This window comes from Cololabis saira, chromosome 16 (assembly GCF_033807715.1).
Source record: "Cololabis saira isolate AMF1-May2022 chromosome 16, fColSai1.1, whole genome shotgun sequence".
Taxonomy (NCBI): Eukaryota; Metazoa; Chordata; class Actinopteri; order Beloniformes; family Belonidae; genus Cololabis; species Cololabis saira.
The window spans coordinates 21962701-21983232 of NC_084602.1; the positions used below are offsets into that span (position 1 = coordinate 21962701).

The 20532-nt window shown below is 39.2% G+C and overlaps 1 protein-coding gene across 1 annotated transcript in view; it reads left to right on the forward strand.

Moving 5' to 3' along the window:
- ltk (leukocyte receptor tyrosine kinase) overlaps nucleotides 1–20532 on the forward strand; it is a 77968-nt gene that overhangs the window by 37892 nt on the left and 19544 nt on the right. The window contains exons 3-15 of the mRNA XM_061743705.1: nucleotides 200–349; nucleotides 601–829; nucleotides 1920–2059; nucleotides 3438–3575; nucleotides 7293–7442; nucleotides 7947–8047; nucleotides 8185–8345; nucleotides 11123–11217; nucleotides 12316–12384; nucleotides 13187–13361; nucleotides 16754–16904; nucleotides 17492–17620; nucleotides 18389–18545. Coding sequence (XP_061599689.1) covers nucleotides 200–349; nucleotides 601–829; nucleotides 1920–2059; nucleotides 3438–3575; nucleotides 7293–7442; nucleotides 7947–8047; nucleotides 8185–8345; nucleotides 11123–11217; nucleotides 12316–12384; nucleotides 13187–13361; nucleotides 16754–16904; nucleotides 17492–17620; nucleotides 18389–18545 — 1845 coding nt within the window. The remainder of the gene's footprint in view (nucleotides 1–199; nucleotides 350–600; nucleotides 830–1919; nucleotides 2060–3437; nucleotides 3576–7292; nucleotides 7443–7946; nucleotides 8048–8184; nucleotides 8346–11122; nucleotides 11218–12315; nucleotides 12385–13186; nucleotides 13362–16753; nucleotides 16905–17491; nucleotides 17621–18388; nucleotides 18546–20532) is intronic.

The following is a 20532-nucleotide window of genomic DNA, read 5'->3' on the forward strand; positions in this document are numbered from 1 at the left end:
CTGGGTTTTTCAGACTAATATATGACAAATGAACTAGAAATGAAACTATGAAATTTAACGTGAAAAAGTTGTTTTCTTTGTTGCTTTGATACTCTCATTTAAGGAGAAAACAAACACTACGGCTTGTTCACTGTATAAACCACTGTCAGTTTATTTGTTTTGGATATAAAAGACTAAACTGTTGATGTCTGTGTCACAGTTACCTCCTGTGATTTTGAGTCGTCGTGCCTCTGGACTTTATCACGCAGCAACGCTCGTAGTGACTGGTCAGTCGTGTCACCACAGCAACTGGGGGACAGAAAGGCTGGGATGCTGCCTACAACAGACCACTCTGTTGGAAGCTCTGATGGTAAGACTAACAGAAGGGCTTAATGATTGTATCAGGGCAATAACATTCACTGAATCACTCGTTTTTTTTTATTTCTGTTTTGAGTTTCTTTTCACGCAAAATGTACTTTAAATTTGTCTTTGGTGGAATGAAAAGTATGAGATTTATCTCCATTTTAAAGTATTCCTCAAATGATGTATGTGATGGATAATATTATGAGGCTGCTATAAAACTGTCAAGTGTGAAATGTCCACTCTGTTTTATTACCCTAGGCCACTTCCTTCTGCTGAGCTCCCCACCTGCTGCTGATTCTTCTGGGAAATGTGAATACCACTTGACCAGTCCAGTCTTGCCTGGCAGCAACAAGGAGTGCATATTGCAGGTGGCCTTGTATGAGACCAGGCCGGCGCTGGGAAACCTCACGGTCCTGATCGAGCCAGTTCTGTCCCATTTAGCTAATCACTCAAGGGTTCTCAACCACAGGAGACCAAATGGCCAAAGGTCAGCAAAAACACACTTCTTTAGCCTCGCAGCAGGTCTTTTTTGCAGAACAGCTATCTAAATCTGTAAACGTGCCTACCATTTATGCAGCGTTTATGCACAAGATGTCAATTTATTATAGTGTAAAATAAAAAATAAACTATGGGTGTCTAACAGCTGAAGATTTTGTTAAATTAAAGTCTAGCTTGTACGGTAAATAGACATTAAATTCACTACAATGAAAGTTAACAAGCTGTCAGACAGAGCAAGGGGAGAGAAGTTAATGGCTTTTTCTTACTTTATGTGGTACTACTAAAGTCAACATGAGACAGTATGAATAGACTTGTTACCGTGGTGGTGCACTCCCCTGAGACTTATTTAGGAAATAACAATCAGATACAGTATTTTCCTATTGATCTAAAGCTGAGGTACATTCATCTTTACAAGAGCAAAAAGGATTGTAGTCCGTAGATGTAGGCTGAAGAATAATTTATATGTAATTGGTGGGGACACAAGAGGGATGGCTGTGCATGTGCAATAAGTTTGTACTTTGCCTTTATTAGATGGACTGAGCAATTCCATTACGAGGCATAACATCTTTTAATTTAGAAAGCCCACCATTCATATAGTATAGAAACCAGCAGACGTACGGCGCAGTTGCCCCCCAGTGCATGATGAATCTCTGTGTGACTTCTCACATGTACAGATGTCTGTGTGTGCGTGTGTCTGTGTGTGTGTGTGTGTGTGTGTGTGTGTGTGTGTATGTATGTGTGTGTTGCTCCAGTATCAGGTATATGCCATAAAAGATAACAAACTACAAATTAGCAGGTGCTTTATGGAAAAGTCAGGTTCGGTTACAAATTTGAGCTGAGCTGCAGTGTTTCAATTATAAATGCTGATTAAAATAAATTACAGAGGGTTTTTTGATGTTTTTTTTAACTGTGAAAGTTTTGTGGGTTCGTTTTTGTTGCTTTGTGACAGCAAAAACATCTTGCCAGCAAATTAAAGAGTGCTGTTTTCTGGACAAACACATTGGTGGTAATGATGAATCATAAACTCATGAGAAATTCTTATAAGCGATTTTTAAAACGATTTTTTATTATTAATGCAGGGCTGAGTGGGAGGTTCTAGAGACTGTGATTGGCCAGATGGATGAACCCTTTCAGGTGACCCTGTTCTACACTTCCTGCACGGCTGACGGCAGAGCCAGTGTGGCTTTGGACTCTCTGGTCTTCATAAACTGTGAATTGGGTAAATTCCTTGAGTGTTCGACGGCTATGATTAAAAGTTTCCATTCAGCCCAGATGTTGAAAACCTGATATCGAACCAGATTGAGGACATTAGCTGTGCTTTTTGTGTGATAATGCATTCAGAAATACTATTTTTTTCCATTTTCTTTCAGTTTATGCTGTACATGCAACAGAGCACTGAATAGATTTCTCTCTGTATATTATCAAATTGTTGCAGTTTAAACACTATTTTTGCCCAAACTTTAGGCTAATAATATATGCTGCTCCAATTTGATACTGGGTAGACAGAGGACCCCTTCAGTCAGAACATCATAGATCAATTCCCAGCCCCGTCATCTGCTGAAGTGTCTTTGGGCAGAAAACTGAACTCCACATTGTCCCCATTGGATCAGCCATACAACCCTCTCCATTTACCCCAGCCTGGATAAATGGAAAAAGTTGCGCCCGGTAGGGGATCTGACATAAAACCCTTTTTTAAGATCAATATGTGGAAAATGTCGCCCCCCCCCCCCCCCCCCCCCCCCAAAAAAAAAAAAGTAGTAGTAATGATAATAAATAAAATAAAAATAGGCTCTTTCCCTTTCTCTAAAATAATCGCTTCTGTAAAAAGATTTCGTCCCTTTGAAGATGCCATTCCTGTTTTGTAAGTTTCTTTTTATTTTCATTGAACCCAATTTTCAGCTGTCGGGCATTTGTTATCCAGGACCTCTAAAATGTATCGCTTAACCTTGTACCAAGAATATTATCCCACATGAAATGTTTATTTCACAAGCTTTTCTCTAAGGGCTCATTCAATTGTGTCACTTAAAAGTGCCAAGTGTTTCCACATGTAACCACATGGGTCTGGATCGCATTTCCTTATACCTGAAATACTAGAAACCACTCTGTAGAAAGGCGTGAATTTTAGAGATGCATATTTTATGGGGCTCATAAATTATGCATCTACATGTCTATAAATTAAAGCTCATTTTAAGTTTTAATTCCATGTCTTAATGAAATAAACAAAAGAGAGGTCATCTGCACAACTGCTCCAAGATGCAAAGATTATCCCTCTACTGAGAATATTTCTATGCAACTTGGTTAGAATCTTGTCAGAACAACAGTAATAAAATACTACAGCAGAAATATGTGTTTTCTAAAGTAAACTAAGGTAGCAGCAGGTCTTTTTTGCACTGCATTTTTTCAGTTTTTCTTGAAACAAATGAGGTAGCCTGATTGCAGTGATCATATTATTAAAAACATGTTATTGTTGGTCATAAATTAGGCCTATATGTTGTGTCATTTTAAGTCAATTTTACCTCACCAACCCCCAGGGCTACACATGACGCGATTCCTCTGTTGTGTAATGTTTTAAGTGTTGTGTGATTGCTATGATGCAGATGATGAGGCCCTCAACCTGAACTGGGCCTGTGAAGAATCTTTCCACTGTGAAAACTCGGGTGGCTGCATTGACCGGAGCCAAGTGTGCAACTTCCACACAGATTGTCCTCTAGGAGAAGACGAGGGCTTACTATGTGGTGAGTTTTTCAATTTTCTTCCTAAAATCCCAGAATGTCACAGTAGAGTCTATGGTGACGAGGGCTCTTAATGAGATCCACTTGACTGATTGTAAGAGCATTGAGCTCTTTGGGTCTTGTTGGTGAAGAGTTACAGTATGTGAGGCAGTACATTGCAGCAGCCCTAAATCAGAGTGGAGTTGTCAGGAAGCTGTAAATCCTCTACATTAGCTGCATGAAATTGAAATCCACTGTAAATTGTTTCTTTTTCTCTAATATATCACTTCTCCACCCTCTACAAAATCATTTAAAAAAATTTGAGTCATTGCGTATGTTCTCGTCCTTGCTTCAATTTGTTTTAATATTCTGTTTGTTTTTCTTCATTACCTAGAAATTTGTACTTACTTTAGCTTATTAATGCATTGAAAAATGTTCAGCAGAAAAATGTGCTGTCAGACAGTCAGTTCTTTTCATTTGCTGCCACTTCAAATTGTAATGCAACAAGCTTGTCTTTAAAGAAAAAAAATCAATCAATCTGTGCAAAAAAAACATTTGTGCACACAGAATCAAAAGGTTTCGCTTCAGTCAGTAATTAAATCAATGTTGTCAGGGCTATTTAGTGGTCCTGAGGGAAGGAGCTTGTTCACAGTGGTGGCGTGTAATATTTTCAATGCGTGAATCCATGAATAAGATATATCTGTTAAGCGTGGTCATAAAAATACATTTAAAACAGGTAAATAATGGCTGTGGTTGCCCAGTGAAGACCCTTGCTAATCAGTTAGTCTTTAAGATATACAGCTCGACTCAACATGTGGTTTGTGTTATCTCAATGTATCCAGTAGTAGTCATACTACAACCTGAGCCTGAGCTGCTTTGGTCTTTTGTTGTGCCCTGAGTCTAAGGCTTTGTGTCTCTGATTTGTTGCATATCTATCAAATGGCATCCAGAGGCAGTTTCCTCTGTATCCGTTTTAAATTATACCGGAAAATCAATCTTGAATCCTGAGGAACCAGATTATTTGTAACGGAGCAGAAAAGTATGAGGTTGGCTGGCCAGGCTAGTTAGAACATTAAAAACCAAGCACAAGTTAGTAAAGTTATCTGAGCTGTAAGTAACAAGCATCACGAAGCAGCTAACAGAATTTCATTTAAACGATTCCAAACTTTCTTTAAAGTTCACACTTTAACATGATTTTTCTCGGTTCATTGGTCCAGAAACAAAAACAAGATTTTACCTTTTTGCAGTGTTACCCAAACTAAGACTGGCTTGCATTTTCTTTTTTTTTTTTTTCAATATTTTTATCCCGGTTTTTTCCCCATTTTACCACCCAGTGCTCCTACCTAACAGTCCTGGGCATTGCCATCCTCTACCAACCCCGGGAGGGCCCTGCACTGAGCTCAGGTCTCCTCCTTAACCTGAGGAGTGAGCAGGCCGCATCTTTTCACCAGACAGGGTGGGGCTTCTCTGGCCGGACGTAGCGCGTGGAAGGATCACGTTATTCCGGCCGGAACTTTCCCCCCCCCATCTGGCGCCCCGGTTGGCCAGAGGGGGCATGTATAGCCCAGGACTGTGTGCATGTTTTTGTGAGGGTAGCTCCCATTAGCTACCCAGGGGAACACGGGGAGAACATGCAAACTCCACACAGAAAGGCCCTTTCACCAACCCCACCCAGGGTGTGGGCGCTGAAGTCATGGGGGAACTAACACGCACTTCAGCGCCCACAGCGTCCCCGGCGGGAATCGAACCCAGGACCTTCTTGCTGTGAGACGGCTGCACTACCTGCTGCGCCACCGTGCCCCGACTGGCTTGCATTTTCAACAAGTCCAAACACTCACGTACAACCTTCCACACCAACCCACATCAGTTTAAATTGTTCAATGTTACTCTTAGAAACAAGTCAGCATGTCTCTTAGTTCATTCCACAGACAACAATTAAACTGTTGTAGCTGCATATGTACGAAGAATTTATTGTATTGAGTCTCAAAAGTGCTTGTTTTACACTTATGTTGTGTCTATGTGTATTATTAACTACTGTAGATATCATATCTGATTATTTGATATCCATTCCATCCGCTCATTGACGTTCAAATTAGGTATAATCTTCAATTTGCTCAAATGTGATCATTGACCTCAGGGGCATTATTAGATTTCTGTTTCCTGATTATAAGTGGGGCAATTTGGTCAACAATAGAGAGACAATGCTCAGACATTCATCAGTTTAAAGTTCAAGTCAACCTTTTTTGATTGGATGCAAAGTAGTTTTCTTGTGACTAGAACGGAAATGAAAGAGCAATTTTATTATTTGTTTAAACTTTATTTTATTTGCTGCTCAGTACACAGAAAAACACGATCAAGAACCTTTATAAACTCTCTTAGAATGGGGAAGACTGACAGCACATAATTATGTATCTGCATTAATCTCATCTCATGCAAAGTTGAGGACTTTAGGCGTTCAGTCAATGCATTCTGGCTTTTGTGCAGTGTTTTTTAAGTTCCTCGCAAAGATAAAGAATGTAGAAGCAATACAGAACAATAGCCTCACTGGACAATTTCTTGTTTCAATCCACCACAAAGGAAATCATTGTCTACTAGGAGCTTTGTCTTTTCCATGACAGCACAAAGGTAAAACAGGAACAACCCGAGTCCACCAAAACAACAAGGTCCACACCTGAAATTGTTCCATATATTTGTGAAAAAGCAGCAAATCTCTCTTAGAAGTGTTTTTGTGAAGTGAAGTATATGCAGAACCAACTTCAGGTCATAAGAGGCAAATTTTATGATTGAAAAATAAAACCAGTATTGAAGTTTTCTTCAACTGGCTATTTGAAGGTGATAGACCCCAAATTTATGGTAGTAATGGACAAGGGTTTCAAATGGTTTTAGTCTTGATGGGAAGTTCTCTCTATATCCCAATTGTACAAGTTATTACTGACATATACTGACAAAATATTATATTATCAATGTAAATTGTTTTAAGGGTCAAAGTTCAACTCAGAGATTGGTTCCTACAGGTTAGTTTCTGTTAAGAGCCTCAATCATTGGTACGTTTACATTATCAGAATAGTATAGCAGTGACACCTTTCAGAACCTTAACAGGGCTGAAACTTAGCTGTAATGGTATTGATTGGATATGCTGTAGGCAGGAGATGATCTTGTTTAGCCAACACAGTGTCCCATTTGAGTTGTTGTCTCGTATGACCCCCATTATTGCAGTCTATGCAAATAGAAATGCAGTTGCCATCACAGCTCCTTAAAATGCTCATCTGTAGCTTTATTTTTCTTGTTTACCAACGTATTCCTCTCCTATTTATTGGCAGTTGCCAAAATCTGAAAGTGGTGCACTACCACCACCTAATGGTTTGAAGTGGTAGTTAGCCATGTCAGTGGATCCTGCCGAGTCCATCACTGTAAATGGTGACGCTGGCTGAACTAACAGAGGACATTTTAGCCCAGACTTGCGTGATTAAGTTCAATGGTCTGATCTTACATATAGCACAATTTTAACCTTGTTTTACATTCTAATACGTTCTACATGTCTTCTTTATTCTGCATTCAAAGTACAGAGAATGAAGAAAGTACACAGAAAAAAAAGAAAGGACCTTAAAGCGTATTATTTGCTCCCGACCAATTTATTCAAAATGTATAAAAGAAGAGGAATCATCTGGTTAGAAGATGGGCTTCATGGCAGCTGTGGTGTCTGTGTCACTGAACTATGATAACAATGTGCTTCCCTGCCAGATGATCTTCCCTATGGCTCATACTGCTCATTTGATTGGGATTCATGTGGCTGGTCTGCATCCAACCAGCACTCGGGCTGGAGGAGGGTTGCTGGAGATGACCTTCTAGAAAAAAAAGACATGCAGGGTGTCACCCTGCAGCGGACTCCAGGTTGGTGTGTTTATGTGCGTCTGTTTGCACAGCATGTGATTTACAACCTAATTTTATTATCTATGACTCTGGTGTGTATTCCTCAAGTGGATCTACTTTTATTATGTTGAGTTATTGAATTGCGGTTTGAATAATTCTCTAATTTCCTTTTAAAACCTTATATTCTTGCTATGCAAACACATCAAATGTCAGGGATTTTAATTTATTGTTCTTTCTATCCCTAACTTATGATAGTAGAGCCTTCTGAGATTATTATATTATATGAAGTTACATCACTTGACCGTAAGGACTTCACCAGGATTGTTTAAATCCAGGTGCAGAATCAATATGTGCTGAAAGTGCTCTGGCTTTTCTGCTTTTAATTGTTATACTTGGTTCGTGTTGAGTACCTTGTGCAATAAAAAAAACAAAGAGTATAATTTAAGATTTTATGACGATTTCTATTATATGGGTCACAGGATCTACTGAAGGTTCTGCTTTGTCATATTTGTTGTGTGCCCCCAGGGCGTTTCTTGTTTCTGCAGGTTAAAGAGAGTAATCCCCAGCAAGTAGCGTCCATACAGAGCTCTTCTTTCCCTCGTCCAATCTCTACCGCTGCATGCCAGGTCACTTACACACAAATGCAAAAGTTAAATAATTTAATCAAAGCTTGTTTTGATTTTGTAGGTCAGTTGTGTTTGTTCCTAATCTTGTTAAATGTCCCCATCTAAAGCTCAGCTCTCCTGTCTCTTTGTTTGTGTAGATGCGTTTCTCGCTGTACATGTATGGAGTTTTTAATGGGTCTTTGCACGTAGCTATTGAAGAAAATGGGAGCACCACCGCCCCGCTCGTCTGGGAGAGACATAGTCAGTGGACGGATGACTGGGAGGCTGTTGCTCTGGAGCTGACCGGCCTTCATCAGGGGTACGTAACTGGAAACCATAGATCTGAGCAGTGGTGGACAGTAACGGAGTAAATTTACTTGAGTACTGTACTTAAGTACATATCCAGAGGATTTGTACTTTACTTGAGTATTAGATTTCTTTGGTACTTATTACTCTTACTTGAATACATTTCTAAGACAAATATTTTACTTTTACTCGAGTAAATTTCTAGGAAGGCTGAAAAGTACTCGTTACTTTCAGGTCTGCTCTTTTTTCTTCTTCCCTAAAATCCTATTGGACACAAGCTGTTTTTGTCAAAGGAGGAGACCTATCACAGTGCACGCTCTCCACTGGGATGTACGTAAAGCGGAAATACGTCAAGCCTCCTCAAAACGATACCGCCAAAGTAGCTTGCGTTTGTCAAGACAGAGCCGCAACAAGTCAAGACAGAGCCGCAACAATGGCTACGCCTGCGTCAGGAGAAGAAAGACAATCCGCTGAGTCGTCTGAGTCTGATAATGAGCCGGACTCGGAGCAGGGACTTTCACAAAATCCTTGGCCGTATCTTAACTCAATGTTTGAGTTCGACCGAGTAAAAAACGAGGGCACAGACAAACCACAGACATTTCTTTTCAAATGTTTATTGTGTCTGCCGAAGCAGAACTACCTCTCTGCTTTCAACAACTCAACATTGAATTCTCAGAAACAAGAGTTAAAAGATCCTTAAATCAATTTAGAAAAAATATAGTAATTTACTGATGTGGAAAATAAGAAATTTACTCTTACTCTTACTCTTACTTTTACTTAAAGTAAATTTAAAAGCATTTACTTTTGGATACTTAAGTACCTTTAAAAGCTAGTACTTTTCTACTCTTACTCGAGTAATATTTTGACTGAGCTACTTTTACTTGTAACGGAGTAAATTTTGACCAGTAGTATTTGTACTCTTACTCAAGTACTGGGGTCGAGTACTCTGTCCACCTCTGGATCTGAGGTGTCATATCTGAAGAATCAGGTGTGGTCTCAGTGATACTAAGGAGATCAAGATACAGTATATCACCTACCTCTGGTCACGAATTGTGGGTAGGGAATAAAATAATGAAATCATGTCTGCAAGTGGCTGCAAAGAGTGCCCTCTGGAGGATGGTTGAACCCTCCTCTAGAGATGGGATGAGATGTTTGAGTAGATACTCTGCTCCTCCACATAGAGATGACCTATTTGATACAATTCTAGTTTGTTTATATAGCATGTATTACAACACAAATTGTCTTTAGGTGCCAGAAAATGACCCCTGAACAAATATTAAAGACAAAATTGCAAGTGAAAAACAGTGGCAGGGTACAGCAGCTACAGTAGTTGAAGTTTGGGCATGGGGTTATGATGATACCTCCTCCTGGACATGTGTTTTGGGTATATTCAACCAGCAGAGGTGGAGGCACTGGAGAGATTACATCACACAGGCTTAAGGAAGCCTCGGTATTCCCCTGCTTAGGCTGCTCCCGCAACCCAAACTCAGATAAACTGAAGCTAATGGATGGGCAGATAGTTAGGTACTTACCACACACTGGTAATGAGTCAGCACTATATCATAATGTCAAAGGAGTTCCCAGGCAAGAGTCTGATGCTGACAACATCTGGGAACATCTGTACATCTGGGTAATATTATATATTAAGTAGAAAATTGAGGCTAGAGTAAAGTAGTAAATGGGGAAAACCCATGTGAAACCCACCATAAGACAAATCTGTACAGTAATAGTTTTGTCATATTTTGGTTTTCAAAATACTATCAAGAATATTAATCTGTGAAATAAATTAACTTTAACAGGGTTATGAACTGAAAATGGCCTGTAATCAGCATATCTTTAAAATTAACTTTAATACCACTGGAAGACAAAATTGTTCATTATAGAGAAGCATTTACATTATTCCTTCCTGATGTTGAATCAGTCTTCAAGTGCAGCCTTTTTGAGATTTAGTTTTTTTGTTTGTTTGTTTTGGATGCTGTGTCGCTTAAAGGATTTCTGCTGTTACTTCTGGCACGTGTGAACAAACAAGAAGAATGTTTTCAGCTTTAGCGCTCCTAAACAGACAAGTAAAAGAGGAGACGTCAGGGATGTGGGGAAGAGAAAGAAACAGAGCGACAAGAAAGGGACGTTTAAATCATTTCTTCCTCTGATCGTCTTTGAGAGTGTGAAATCATTTGAAAGTGAAATAGACAAGCTTGAGTTGACAAGGAGACAGGGGAAATATTTGCAGTGCAGTATTACGTGTTCTTTCTGTTTCAGACAATATGTGAAGTAATAACTATAGACAGAGCAGCAAGAGTAACACAAGACTGGTTGCAGCGCTTGTTAAAAACTAATGCTGTAGACCTTAACATGTTACTGTGAAGGAGGGTTGGTGCACTGTGAATAGCCAACTGTTGGCTGTGAATTTCTTTCCACGTTGTTCACATGTCTCATCTGCTGGTCCTCTCTGTGACGTAGTACAAACATCCCCGTGGTGATATGTGGGGACTTCAGCCATCCCCCTTTTTCTGACTTTTTTCTTTAGTATTTTTTATTCAAATGTATTTTTATCATGACATTTTCCCTCAGTCTTTTAAATTATAAAAACATTATGTCCCTTTGTAACTTTTTTTAATGACTTATAGTTCAAGGAGTTTAGTTTGTCCTGTTAGTTTTGCTGCTCTAAAAAAGCAAATTAGCTTTATCTGATAAAATCAGCAGCTTTGCTCTCTAATACAAGTTTAACTCTGTTGCTTTCTCTTGAACACAAGTCCTGCAGTTCCCTGATGGATGTCTGCATTTTCCCAGGTTCCACGTAAAAGTGACAGCCGTGTGGGAACAAGGCTCCAGGGCGGACATCGCTCTCGATAACATCGCCATTGGAGCGGCTTGCTTCATCACAGGTACGCAGGCACACGCGTCTCAAAGAGACTGACGTTTTTATGCCTTGATCGTGTTGGGTCGCTGCAAATAAAATGCTCTTGAAGGCAAACAGCTGAAGTTCAAAACAATCTCTGCACTTGATGAGATCAAACTCTCTGTGAATGGAGATTGAAGAAGAACATGGAGTCCTGGCTACTCGCTGCAGCGGTCTGCTGTCATTCGCCTGATGCCGTGTGTCAGTGATTGGCTGTGACAGGAGGGTAACCAGGGCTAAATGATTTGCTGCAAATCCACTACCGCAATATGACAATAGTGTATGCCAACATTCCTCTGTGTGTGTGTGTGTGTGTGTGTGTGTGTGTGTGTGTGTGTGTGTGTGTGTGTGTGTGTGTGTGTGTGTGTGTGTGTGTGTGTGTGTGTGTGTGTGTGTGTGTGTGTGTGTGTGTGTGGTTTTGTGTATTGTTGCATCTTGGAGATTAATTCTCGCAGTTGTGGAAGAGGACTTTTACCAAGCCAATTTTGTACTTGAGTTAATGCACGGATGTGAAAGGCGTTTTATTTAGTTTAAGCAGAGGCAGTTTGAAACCTTCAGGGAGGCTCGGCTTCGGTGTGGCGAGAGTGGAATGTTTTCCAACTGATATTGGAAATGAATTCAGGATCCCACAGTCACTTTAATAAACTTTAAATAATGTTTTTCCTGTTGCATTTATGACCTGAATCTGATCTGGTATTGTGTTGCATTGGAGAGCTTTTAATGCTCAGAACATTGGCCACTCTCATTACTTAATCAAATTGTAACATACCAGATTGGTTTTGAGGGAAGGCCTTGGTCGAGATTGTCTCATAAACATTACCACCCCTAAATGAACAATTTCTGGTGTGTGCATGCAAAAGCAGATGAGGACCAAGGCAGACATATGGGTTTGTTTATTTCCCTTCCTCAGAAATTAGTTTGGTAAAAACATCCCATGTTTATCCTCATTTCCTTTTATTTAATTCTTCTTTTTTTTTGTTTTACTTGGTCTATAACTCAGTTAAACGCAGATTAGTGATTATGACTTATTTTTTTCCCTTCTCCTTCTCTCCTTTTACTACCTTGGCTGCCGGCCTATCCTCAGATCTCAACTCTCTTCTGCAAATGGCTGACTTGGACTTCTTGAGCCCGCTTCCAGAGCCGTCGGTCTCAGGTATATTAAGGCTACGGGTGACCATGCACACCTTGTCCGTTCCTGAAGCATGATATTCGTAAACCATTCAATCACTTTAACATGTAAAACTGACATACACTTGATACTTACTAGGATACTAGACTTGATGGGTAAAGGTTCATCAGAGTTTTTTGTTGAATTAAAACCTTAGGTGCCATTTGTCCATTGAAATGAATTTGTGTTTTGTTTTTTTTATCGTAAGTTTCAACTTTTTCAATAAAAAAAAAAATTCAAATAAAAACCCTCTTAATGTCTTAAAGTGGTTCAGGTTTTACTCTCCATCTTATTCAAAGAATATAACGAAATTTGTAGATCAGCAAGTATTCACAGTACTTTGTTACCACTTGATCATTTCTGTTAAATTTCATTTCCAGGTCTGAGATGCTTGGTAGCTATATTAAAATCACTCCACACCTCACATTGATCAGAACTGCTTTCTGCGCTTTAAACTTAAGATTAGTGGGTATTTTTTCATTACCAGTAACAATAACTGGTAATAAACTGTATTTTAGTGAGATACTGGCAGCGGATGCCAAGCAGGTGAATAGACTGAAAAAGATCAAATGCTTACAACCTGACTATTTAGGGTGAGTTAATCGTTGGAGACCTTTGTAAAGTTCAGAGCAAAGCACTATAAAATACAATTATTTCCAGCCGCTGGAAGCACCGTGTCTATGTTGTCCTTTCCTCAAACTAATTGGTTGATCCTGGCAACCCCAGATGGTGACTCTCATAATCTGTGCGCCATGTGTGTTTTCCTTTTATCTTTCCCTTTTTATAGATGTTTCTCTGATGAAATGGTTGTTTAATTCATGTGGCGCCAGTGGACCCCAAGGCCCGACCCAAGCCCAGTGTGACAGCAACTACAGGAACAAAAATATCAGTGTGACTTTGATGAAAGACGGCCCCTTAAAAGGAGTCCAAATGTGGAAGGTGCCTGCAACCAACCGATACGTGTAAGTGACCGAGGAAACAACTGAGCCCTCCATCTTCATCCATCTTTAAGAGCTGGTGGACATCTACACTTGTCCTGTTTTCTTTAAATCCTGTGAAAAGAACAAAGAAAATCAATTTTGATGCTTATTAAAAGTGAGTAGTTGATTCTTTTCAGCTATAGACTTACTGCACTTACAATGTAGTATACAATACTACATACTGGTTGGGAACAAATTTTTAGTACATAATTTTCCAATTTAAAAACAATAACACTATGGTAGAAAGAGATACTAATCATGTGACCATTCTGACAGGCTTTGGCTGTAGTTGCATTCTGTTGGGATATATGTAAGGTAGACTGGCCAGTTGCACACTGGGAATATTGACTGTGCAGTTTACATCATGCATACCATAACTGTTGTTTTCTTACTGAAAATTACAATAGGGAACCTTCTTCTTTGGGTTCAAACAAGTTCCCACTAGGCATGGGGCGATATACGATATTATCGTATATCGCGATAAAAAACGGCCGTGATAACGTTATTGTGGGGTACTGTAATTATCGCCAATTTTTTTAATTTTTTTAATTTTTTAATTTTTTTTTTTTTTTGTCACACAAGGCTACCAGCCAGGTAGAAGCCAGTGTTATTTTTTTTCATGTATTTTATTAATATTATTTATTATTATTATTTATTTAATATTTTTTCAGAGAGTAGTACAATCCGTGTGCATTTGACTACTGTGGCACTTTATTTTCACTCAATCTTTGTGTTGGCCATGCAGCTTTTGTTTTGTATACTACAGGGCAGTGCCTTTATTTTATTATTTTTCCAGAGAGCCGTACTAAGTAGCAGGCAGCCAGCCACTGTTAAAGTTTCAGAGAGTAATACAATCAGTGTGCATTTGGCTCTACTTTGTCACTTTATTTCTATTTGTCACTTATTTCTTTCGACTCTCAGGGAAGTATTTTCTTACAAAAAAAGAAAGTTCAAATAAGTACCGGTACCGGTACTATAGTTTACACTTTGTAATGCATAACATTTACAGTACACTATTTGTTCTCTACCTCAAGTGTCACTGTGTTGAGAATGATTTGAGAATAAATGTTCTGAAGGAACCAGTGGATCCACGGTTAGTGTTTTTCCTTGCATTTTAAGAATTTTATAAGCGACACGCTAATATCGTGATAATATCGTAATCGTGATATTTTTGTCCACTAATATCGTGATATGAAATTTTCATATCGTCCCATGCCTAGTTCCCACCATGTCACCGTCTTGTTGTGACCATAAATTCCAAACAAAGTTAACCAATTTTCCTTGTTATGTCTGTAATACCTCCCCTTTTTCATGAGCTTCTCTGTTAAAGCTGCACTATCAGTCGACCATCATCCTCTTTTTTTCCCAAAAACACAACAAACGAGTGTGCCACCATTTGCACTGCATCAACTAAAACTGAGCGCTTGATGTGTCCAACGTTGCACACTGACCGTTTTGGATGCACCACCTCAGTGCTTGCAGTGTAATTTCTGAAGACAGAAATGTCAAACACTCTTGCACTCAAACTAATTGGTGTAAGTGCAGAAATACATAGTTAGGAACATTATTCCAATCTTGTATGTGGGGTTTTAAAAACAGCCTCAGTGCCTGATGCACCTAATATGCAGTTATAAAATACCACCAATAAATCTTGTATTTAACCTTTCATTGTATAATTTTATCAGATACAACGCTTACATGGCGTATTTGTTTGTGGTGTATAACCTCATGTGATTAAGGGAAGTCCGGAAATCTAACTGATTTCAGTCTTTCAAATAATCTACATCTTAGCAAAAATTTGTATTGTTTCTACCTTTGTCCTGGTCTAGGCTGCTATAATATTACTTTTTAGTAACATACATAATCTTATATGGTCCTTTGTAAATATAATCTGATACATCTTCTTCTGAGAGGCATGTATTGTGTCAAGCTTTTTTTTTTAAATTAAGGATGAAAGTTGGGAAAACCATTGCAAAAAAAAAATCCTAAATAACATGAAACTGATTTTTCCACATAAGTATATGGAGAGGACCCATTTAAAGAGTGATACCAAAATACTATAGTTGGTTATTTATTCAGGAAGGAAAACTGCACGTCCGTGAGTGACAGGAGTTAACCTTTCTGTTCAGTGTCTGGTGTGATCCCCATTGTACAGAAAAAACTACACATTGGCAATAACTCGTTATCAGTCCTGCACATCAGCATGGAGGAATTTTAAGCCTCTTCCTCCCGACAGGAGTGCTTCATCCCTGGGATCTTGAGTTTCCTCACATAAACTGCTCGCTTACGTCTTTTCACATGAATCCTGTAGAATTAACGTCAGCACTTTGACCTGCCCATTCGAAAGGAAAACTCAGTTTGGAAAGGCTTGTGCATCGTTTCTTATTGAGATTCATATCAAGGGTTGCTGCATAGTTCATCTGGTTGACCGAGCTTCCCATTTATGAGCACTACATTCCTGGTGCAGCTGGCCCAGGATGAGATTCTTTTGTCTGTATGTAGTCTTTTAATTTCTTCAAACATAAGACTCCTCTTTTAAAATTTATATCCTGGCCCAATTTGTGACAAAACTATTCTTGGATTTACCATGTGATCTGCATGTGGTCAGTTCAGAACTTGTTTCTTCTGTCACCTAACAGAGCGTTACACATGAATCTCTAGGAGTGATTTTTGCTGGTCAAACATTTGTGTGGAGCTTAACATTGATCGTAAATTTCCTCAGTTTAGACATAATCGTAGCTGATAATGTTCACAGCTGCAGTCCATACTCTTTAGATACGATGAACATGTCTTTTTCTAAGGTCCTCAGAAATCCTCATTCTTCATGCCTGTACACATTTATGCAAACGTGCTTTGGAGCTAAAACTTTTGATAGGTCTTTCTGATCCTGAAGTGACTGTCGAACATGTGCGTGGTCACAGTTTACAGCTACAATTCCTACAGCCACATTCGGTGTAACTGTTTTGTGTCCTGCCAGATCAAGACTTCAAGCATTTCAGACATCTCTGCACAATTTATCAAGCTCTCAACATCATCCTCACATCTTGAGATGAGGTGATGCAAAACTGATGGCCTAACTCAAAAGATTTATTTAGAAATGTTGAATCGCTCTGGCTAAATTCTACTTAACTGAGCTCAGCATCAAGAGTTTCTTAAAAAAGAAAAAAAGTTTAATGGTGGAAATATTTTTAAGACCGCATTTAACTGTTTTCCCTGATTTGTATCACATCAAGAGATATCATTTGTACATTTATTATCTCAAATAAACTGCAGTCTCTCAACCTTGCATAAGAAATACCGTGTAACCACAATATAACAGCAATTTCTTTCAGTCACTGACTTTAATCCCTTCATGTGTCAATGATCTCCCCAAGGATCTCAGCATACGGGGCTGCAGGAGGGAAAGGAGCCAAAAACAACTACGAACGCAACCATGGGGTGTTTATATCGGCCATATTTCCACTTGAGAAAGGAGAGATACTTTACATCTTGGTGGGCCATCAGGGAGAAGACGCATGCCCGGGGGTGAGTAGGTGGAATGCAAAGACAGGCTGGAAGAACCGGATGACGTGTATGATGTCCGGGAGGAAAACCCCTTGCCACGTAGAGGGGCGACTAGAGCGTGACCTAGTTGTCTATAGGGCTGTGCGATTAATCGATTTCAAATCTAAATCGGATTTATTAATCACAATCGATGTTAAATAAAGGAAAATCGGAAAATCTATTTTCCTTTTTTGCAGCTGGCTGCATTACAGACAGAGCTAGTTTAGTCATCTTTGTTTGGTCAAGAAAATTGTAAATGTTGTCACTTTACTAAACTCAAGGAGGTTTTACAGTATCTTTCAATTGCGCTTTATTCCCAATAGGGAAATTTGTTTGCTATTTTTCTTTCTAAAAATAAAGATAAAATATTTGAAACAATTTATTCCATTGTCTTTTGTAGTTTTACCAAAAAAATCCAAATCGAAATCGAAAATTGGGTTTTCAGAGAAAAAAATCTGGATTTTATTTTTGTCCAAAATCGCCCAGCCCAAGTTCTCTAGTTTGTTGGACTTGTTTTTTTTTCTGTATTTGTGTGAGACCATCATTTTCCTCTTATTGCCCTTTGCCAGAGAACCGCCATCACCCAGAAGATCTGCCTGGGAGAGTTGTCTGTGATTGAAGATAACCATGGCATTGGAGCTGGTGGAGAGTGGGCTGGTGGAGGAGGTGGTGGAGGAGGAGCCACATATATCTTTAAGGTGACAGGAGATGTTTTGATAGAAATGTGTTTGCTTCAAGATGAGGGGACTGTTCTTACACTCTGCCACAAAGAGACCTAACAGATTCCTGTCATCAGCCTCCAAAGACATCCAGTGTTTCTGGTGTTGACAGGATTCTGACAGGAAGTCTGAAATGTATAAAATGGAGGGAAAAGTGGTTGGGAGTATGGTCCCCTGTGGTGCTCCCGGGCTGTTGACTACCTGCTCAGACACACAGCCTTTCAAATTTATGTCTATCTGTCAAATAGTACATAATCCAAACAGTTGTGGAGGCATAAATCCGTTTTTTTTCTGGACCTCCTCACATAGCACCACAGACTGAATCGCCACAGTGTCTTAGTGTGTCCAAATGTAGGGAAGTGGTGGGTGATAAGTCTGCGTGACATCTTCTCTTTAACCCCTCGGGGATTTGTGGTCTCCTTTCGGGGCATTAATTGGGCTTTGGAAAGCTCAAACAGCTGTTCTCACACGTAAACAGCTCTCTTATTGGCATGGTTACTCATGAAAACAGATGTTAAAAAGTTCCAGAAATTCCAGAAGAAATCATTTAGGCTGCATGGCATCCAAAACCATGTGGAAAAATATTTTAAAGACCTGTTTCAAGAGACGAAAACTGTAGAAAATAAGGAAAAGATAAAAAAGTAAAAGTACCAGCACTAATGCAACCAGCGGCCACTAGTGCGACAGAAATGTACAAAACAAATGTATTCACTTGCAGCAGAGATCAATCTAATGTGGTTTTGTCAGATGGAGAATGGGGAGTTGGTTCCCTTGCTGATCGCAGCTGGTGGAGGAGGAAATGCCTACATGGAGGACCCAGAATCCAGTCTGGACCAGATACCACGGGAGCAGTATGAAACTAATACCACAGCTTACGGCACCAACGGCCAAACTGGCATAGCAGGTAGTGTAACATAACTACCCCCAACACGGTACTGATTGTGTTTGGTGTTTTGTTTCCTATGATCTTCAGATCATACGTACATATATGATGGAACCCTTTCATTAAAAAAGAACCCACAACTAATGTATCTCTGAAGTAACTTGAAACTGATGAATGTTAATGACATCCATATCTGTGTTTTTCATGTTCTAACATAAATCAGACTGCTCTAAAGAGTTTTGCATTTTTCAGATGTTTCTATAAAAATGGGATACACGTCAGAGCTCATTGAAGGCAATTCAAAGCAGTTTAATGTTTGGGTTTTTTTTAGTCTTTTTGGTGACTTAAGCTTTATTTTTGACATTATCTTTTTGGGAGACCCTTGACCTGCGACTGCTGAGCTTCCTGACACTTGGATTTATTTTTTGTCCTATGATGTTTTGATCCTTTGGAGATCAAATTTTCACCTGGACAACAAAGTCTCAGCTTACTTGTCATTCGAAAGTCCCACATCCTGGTTTCACCAGACCAAGTCCCACTAATGTTTCACAGTAGGTCATTTTTCTGTCTGAGCTGAAATTGCCTGCCAAAAAGCCTGAGTTTTGTCTCATCAATCCAAAGGATATTCTGCCAGAAAGTCTGTGGCTTTCCAGTGTTGATTTCAAGATTTTAATAGTGGAGTCCTCTTGGGTCTTATTCTGTGGACCCTATTGTTGTTCAAAATGCAACGGATAGTGCAATCGGACCATGATGCTCCTTGCCCTTTCAGTTTTATTGTCCATGAATGTTTTGTTTGGCTCTTCGTCTGCATTATGCTTCTGGTCAACTTGGGATTGCGTTTTATTTCTGTGGTTTGTGGTCGTTGTCCTGGGAGGTTGGCTACAGTCCCGTGGAGAAATCCCATGGGTGTCTCATAACAGTTGTTGTCGCAAGAACATGAAGTTACTTGGAAATGGTTTTTATAACTTACTACTAACTATAATGTATTATTTTTTCTTCTTTTGTATACACTGGTCCATGTTCAGTGTTATGCACTTAATGATACTAAATTATCAATGAGTGATTCTAATTAAGGTCAAACAATTAGATTGAAATATAATTGTGATGCAGTGATTTATTATATTTTGTAGAGGTAGCAACAAATCTGACCGGGCTTTTTAGACTAATCTTACAATGAAGGATCATTTATTTTTCATACATTTATTGGTTCATACATCAGTCATTTAGGTATTGATGAGAAAATCCCTTTTAAGGCTGTCATTTTTCAGGAGGTATGAAGCATTTCTACAATGAGCTGTAAAGGTGCCAACAAATTTGTCCATGTCTGTATTCTCAGCATACAATTTAGAGATTTCCCTTGCTTGTGTTACTTAGAGTTTGTACAAGTAAAAGGTCTCTGAAGTTAAAAGCCAAATGTTACTGCCAAATGGAATTAAACATAGCTCCTGAACTGCCATAAAAGCTTTGTTTGAGGTCCAGAAATTCTTTCATTCCTTGTCTACATCAACATTTAATAAACATTTTTCATGCCTGCCCAGTTGCTAGTTTGGATCTTCCTCAAACAAAGCTGCAACCAAGCAAGCATCTGTCTCCCACTTCACCATAATTCCACATAATCTCCAAACACACTATTTTTAATGCACACCTGAGAAACTGAAGACCAAGGAATTTACTGTTTTCAAGATACTAATCTGAGTAACGTCACCATCGTAACTCCAAAGGCTTGAGCTGGGTTGGAATGCTTAGAAAAATAAATCAGAAATTGTGACCACTAGATTCAGACTGATACACCCATATTGAGTCATTTCATTATACTTCTGGAGTAAAAGCCCAAACTTAACACAGTTGACCATTACCTGTCAGTATTCCTTTCAATTCTGCGTCCTTCTGGCTGATCCAATGAAGCATCAGCCAAAAATAAAAAGGGGGCTACTGCAGGAGTTTCTGTTTGTTCTGTTTCTGGTCCAAACATCTAATATTGAACAGGGATTTGTTTGGTGCTCGTATC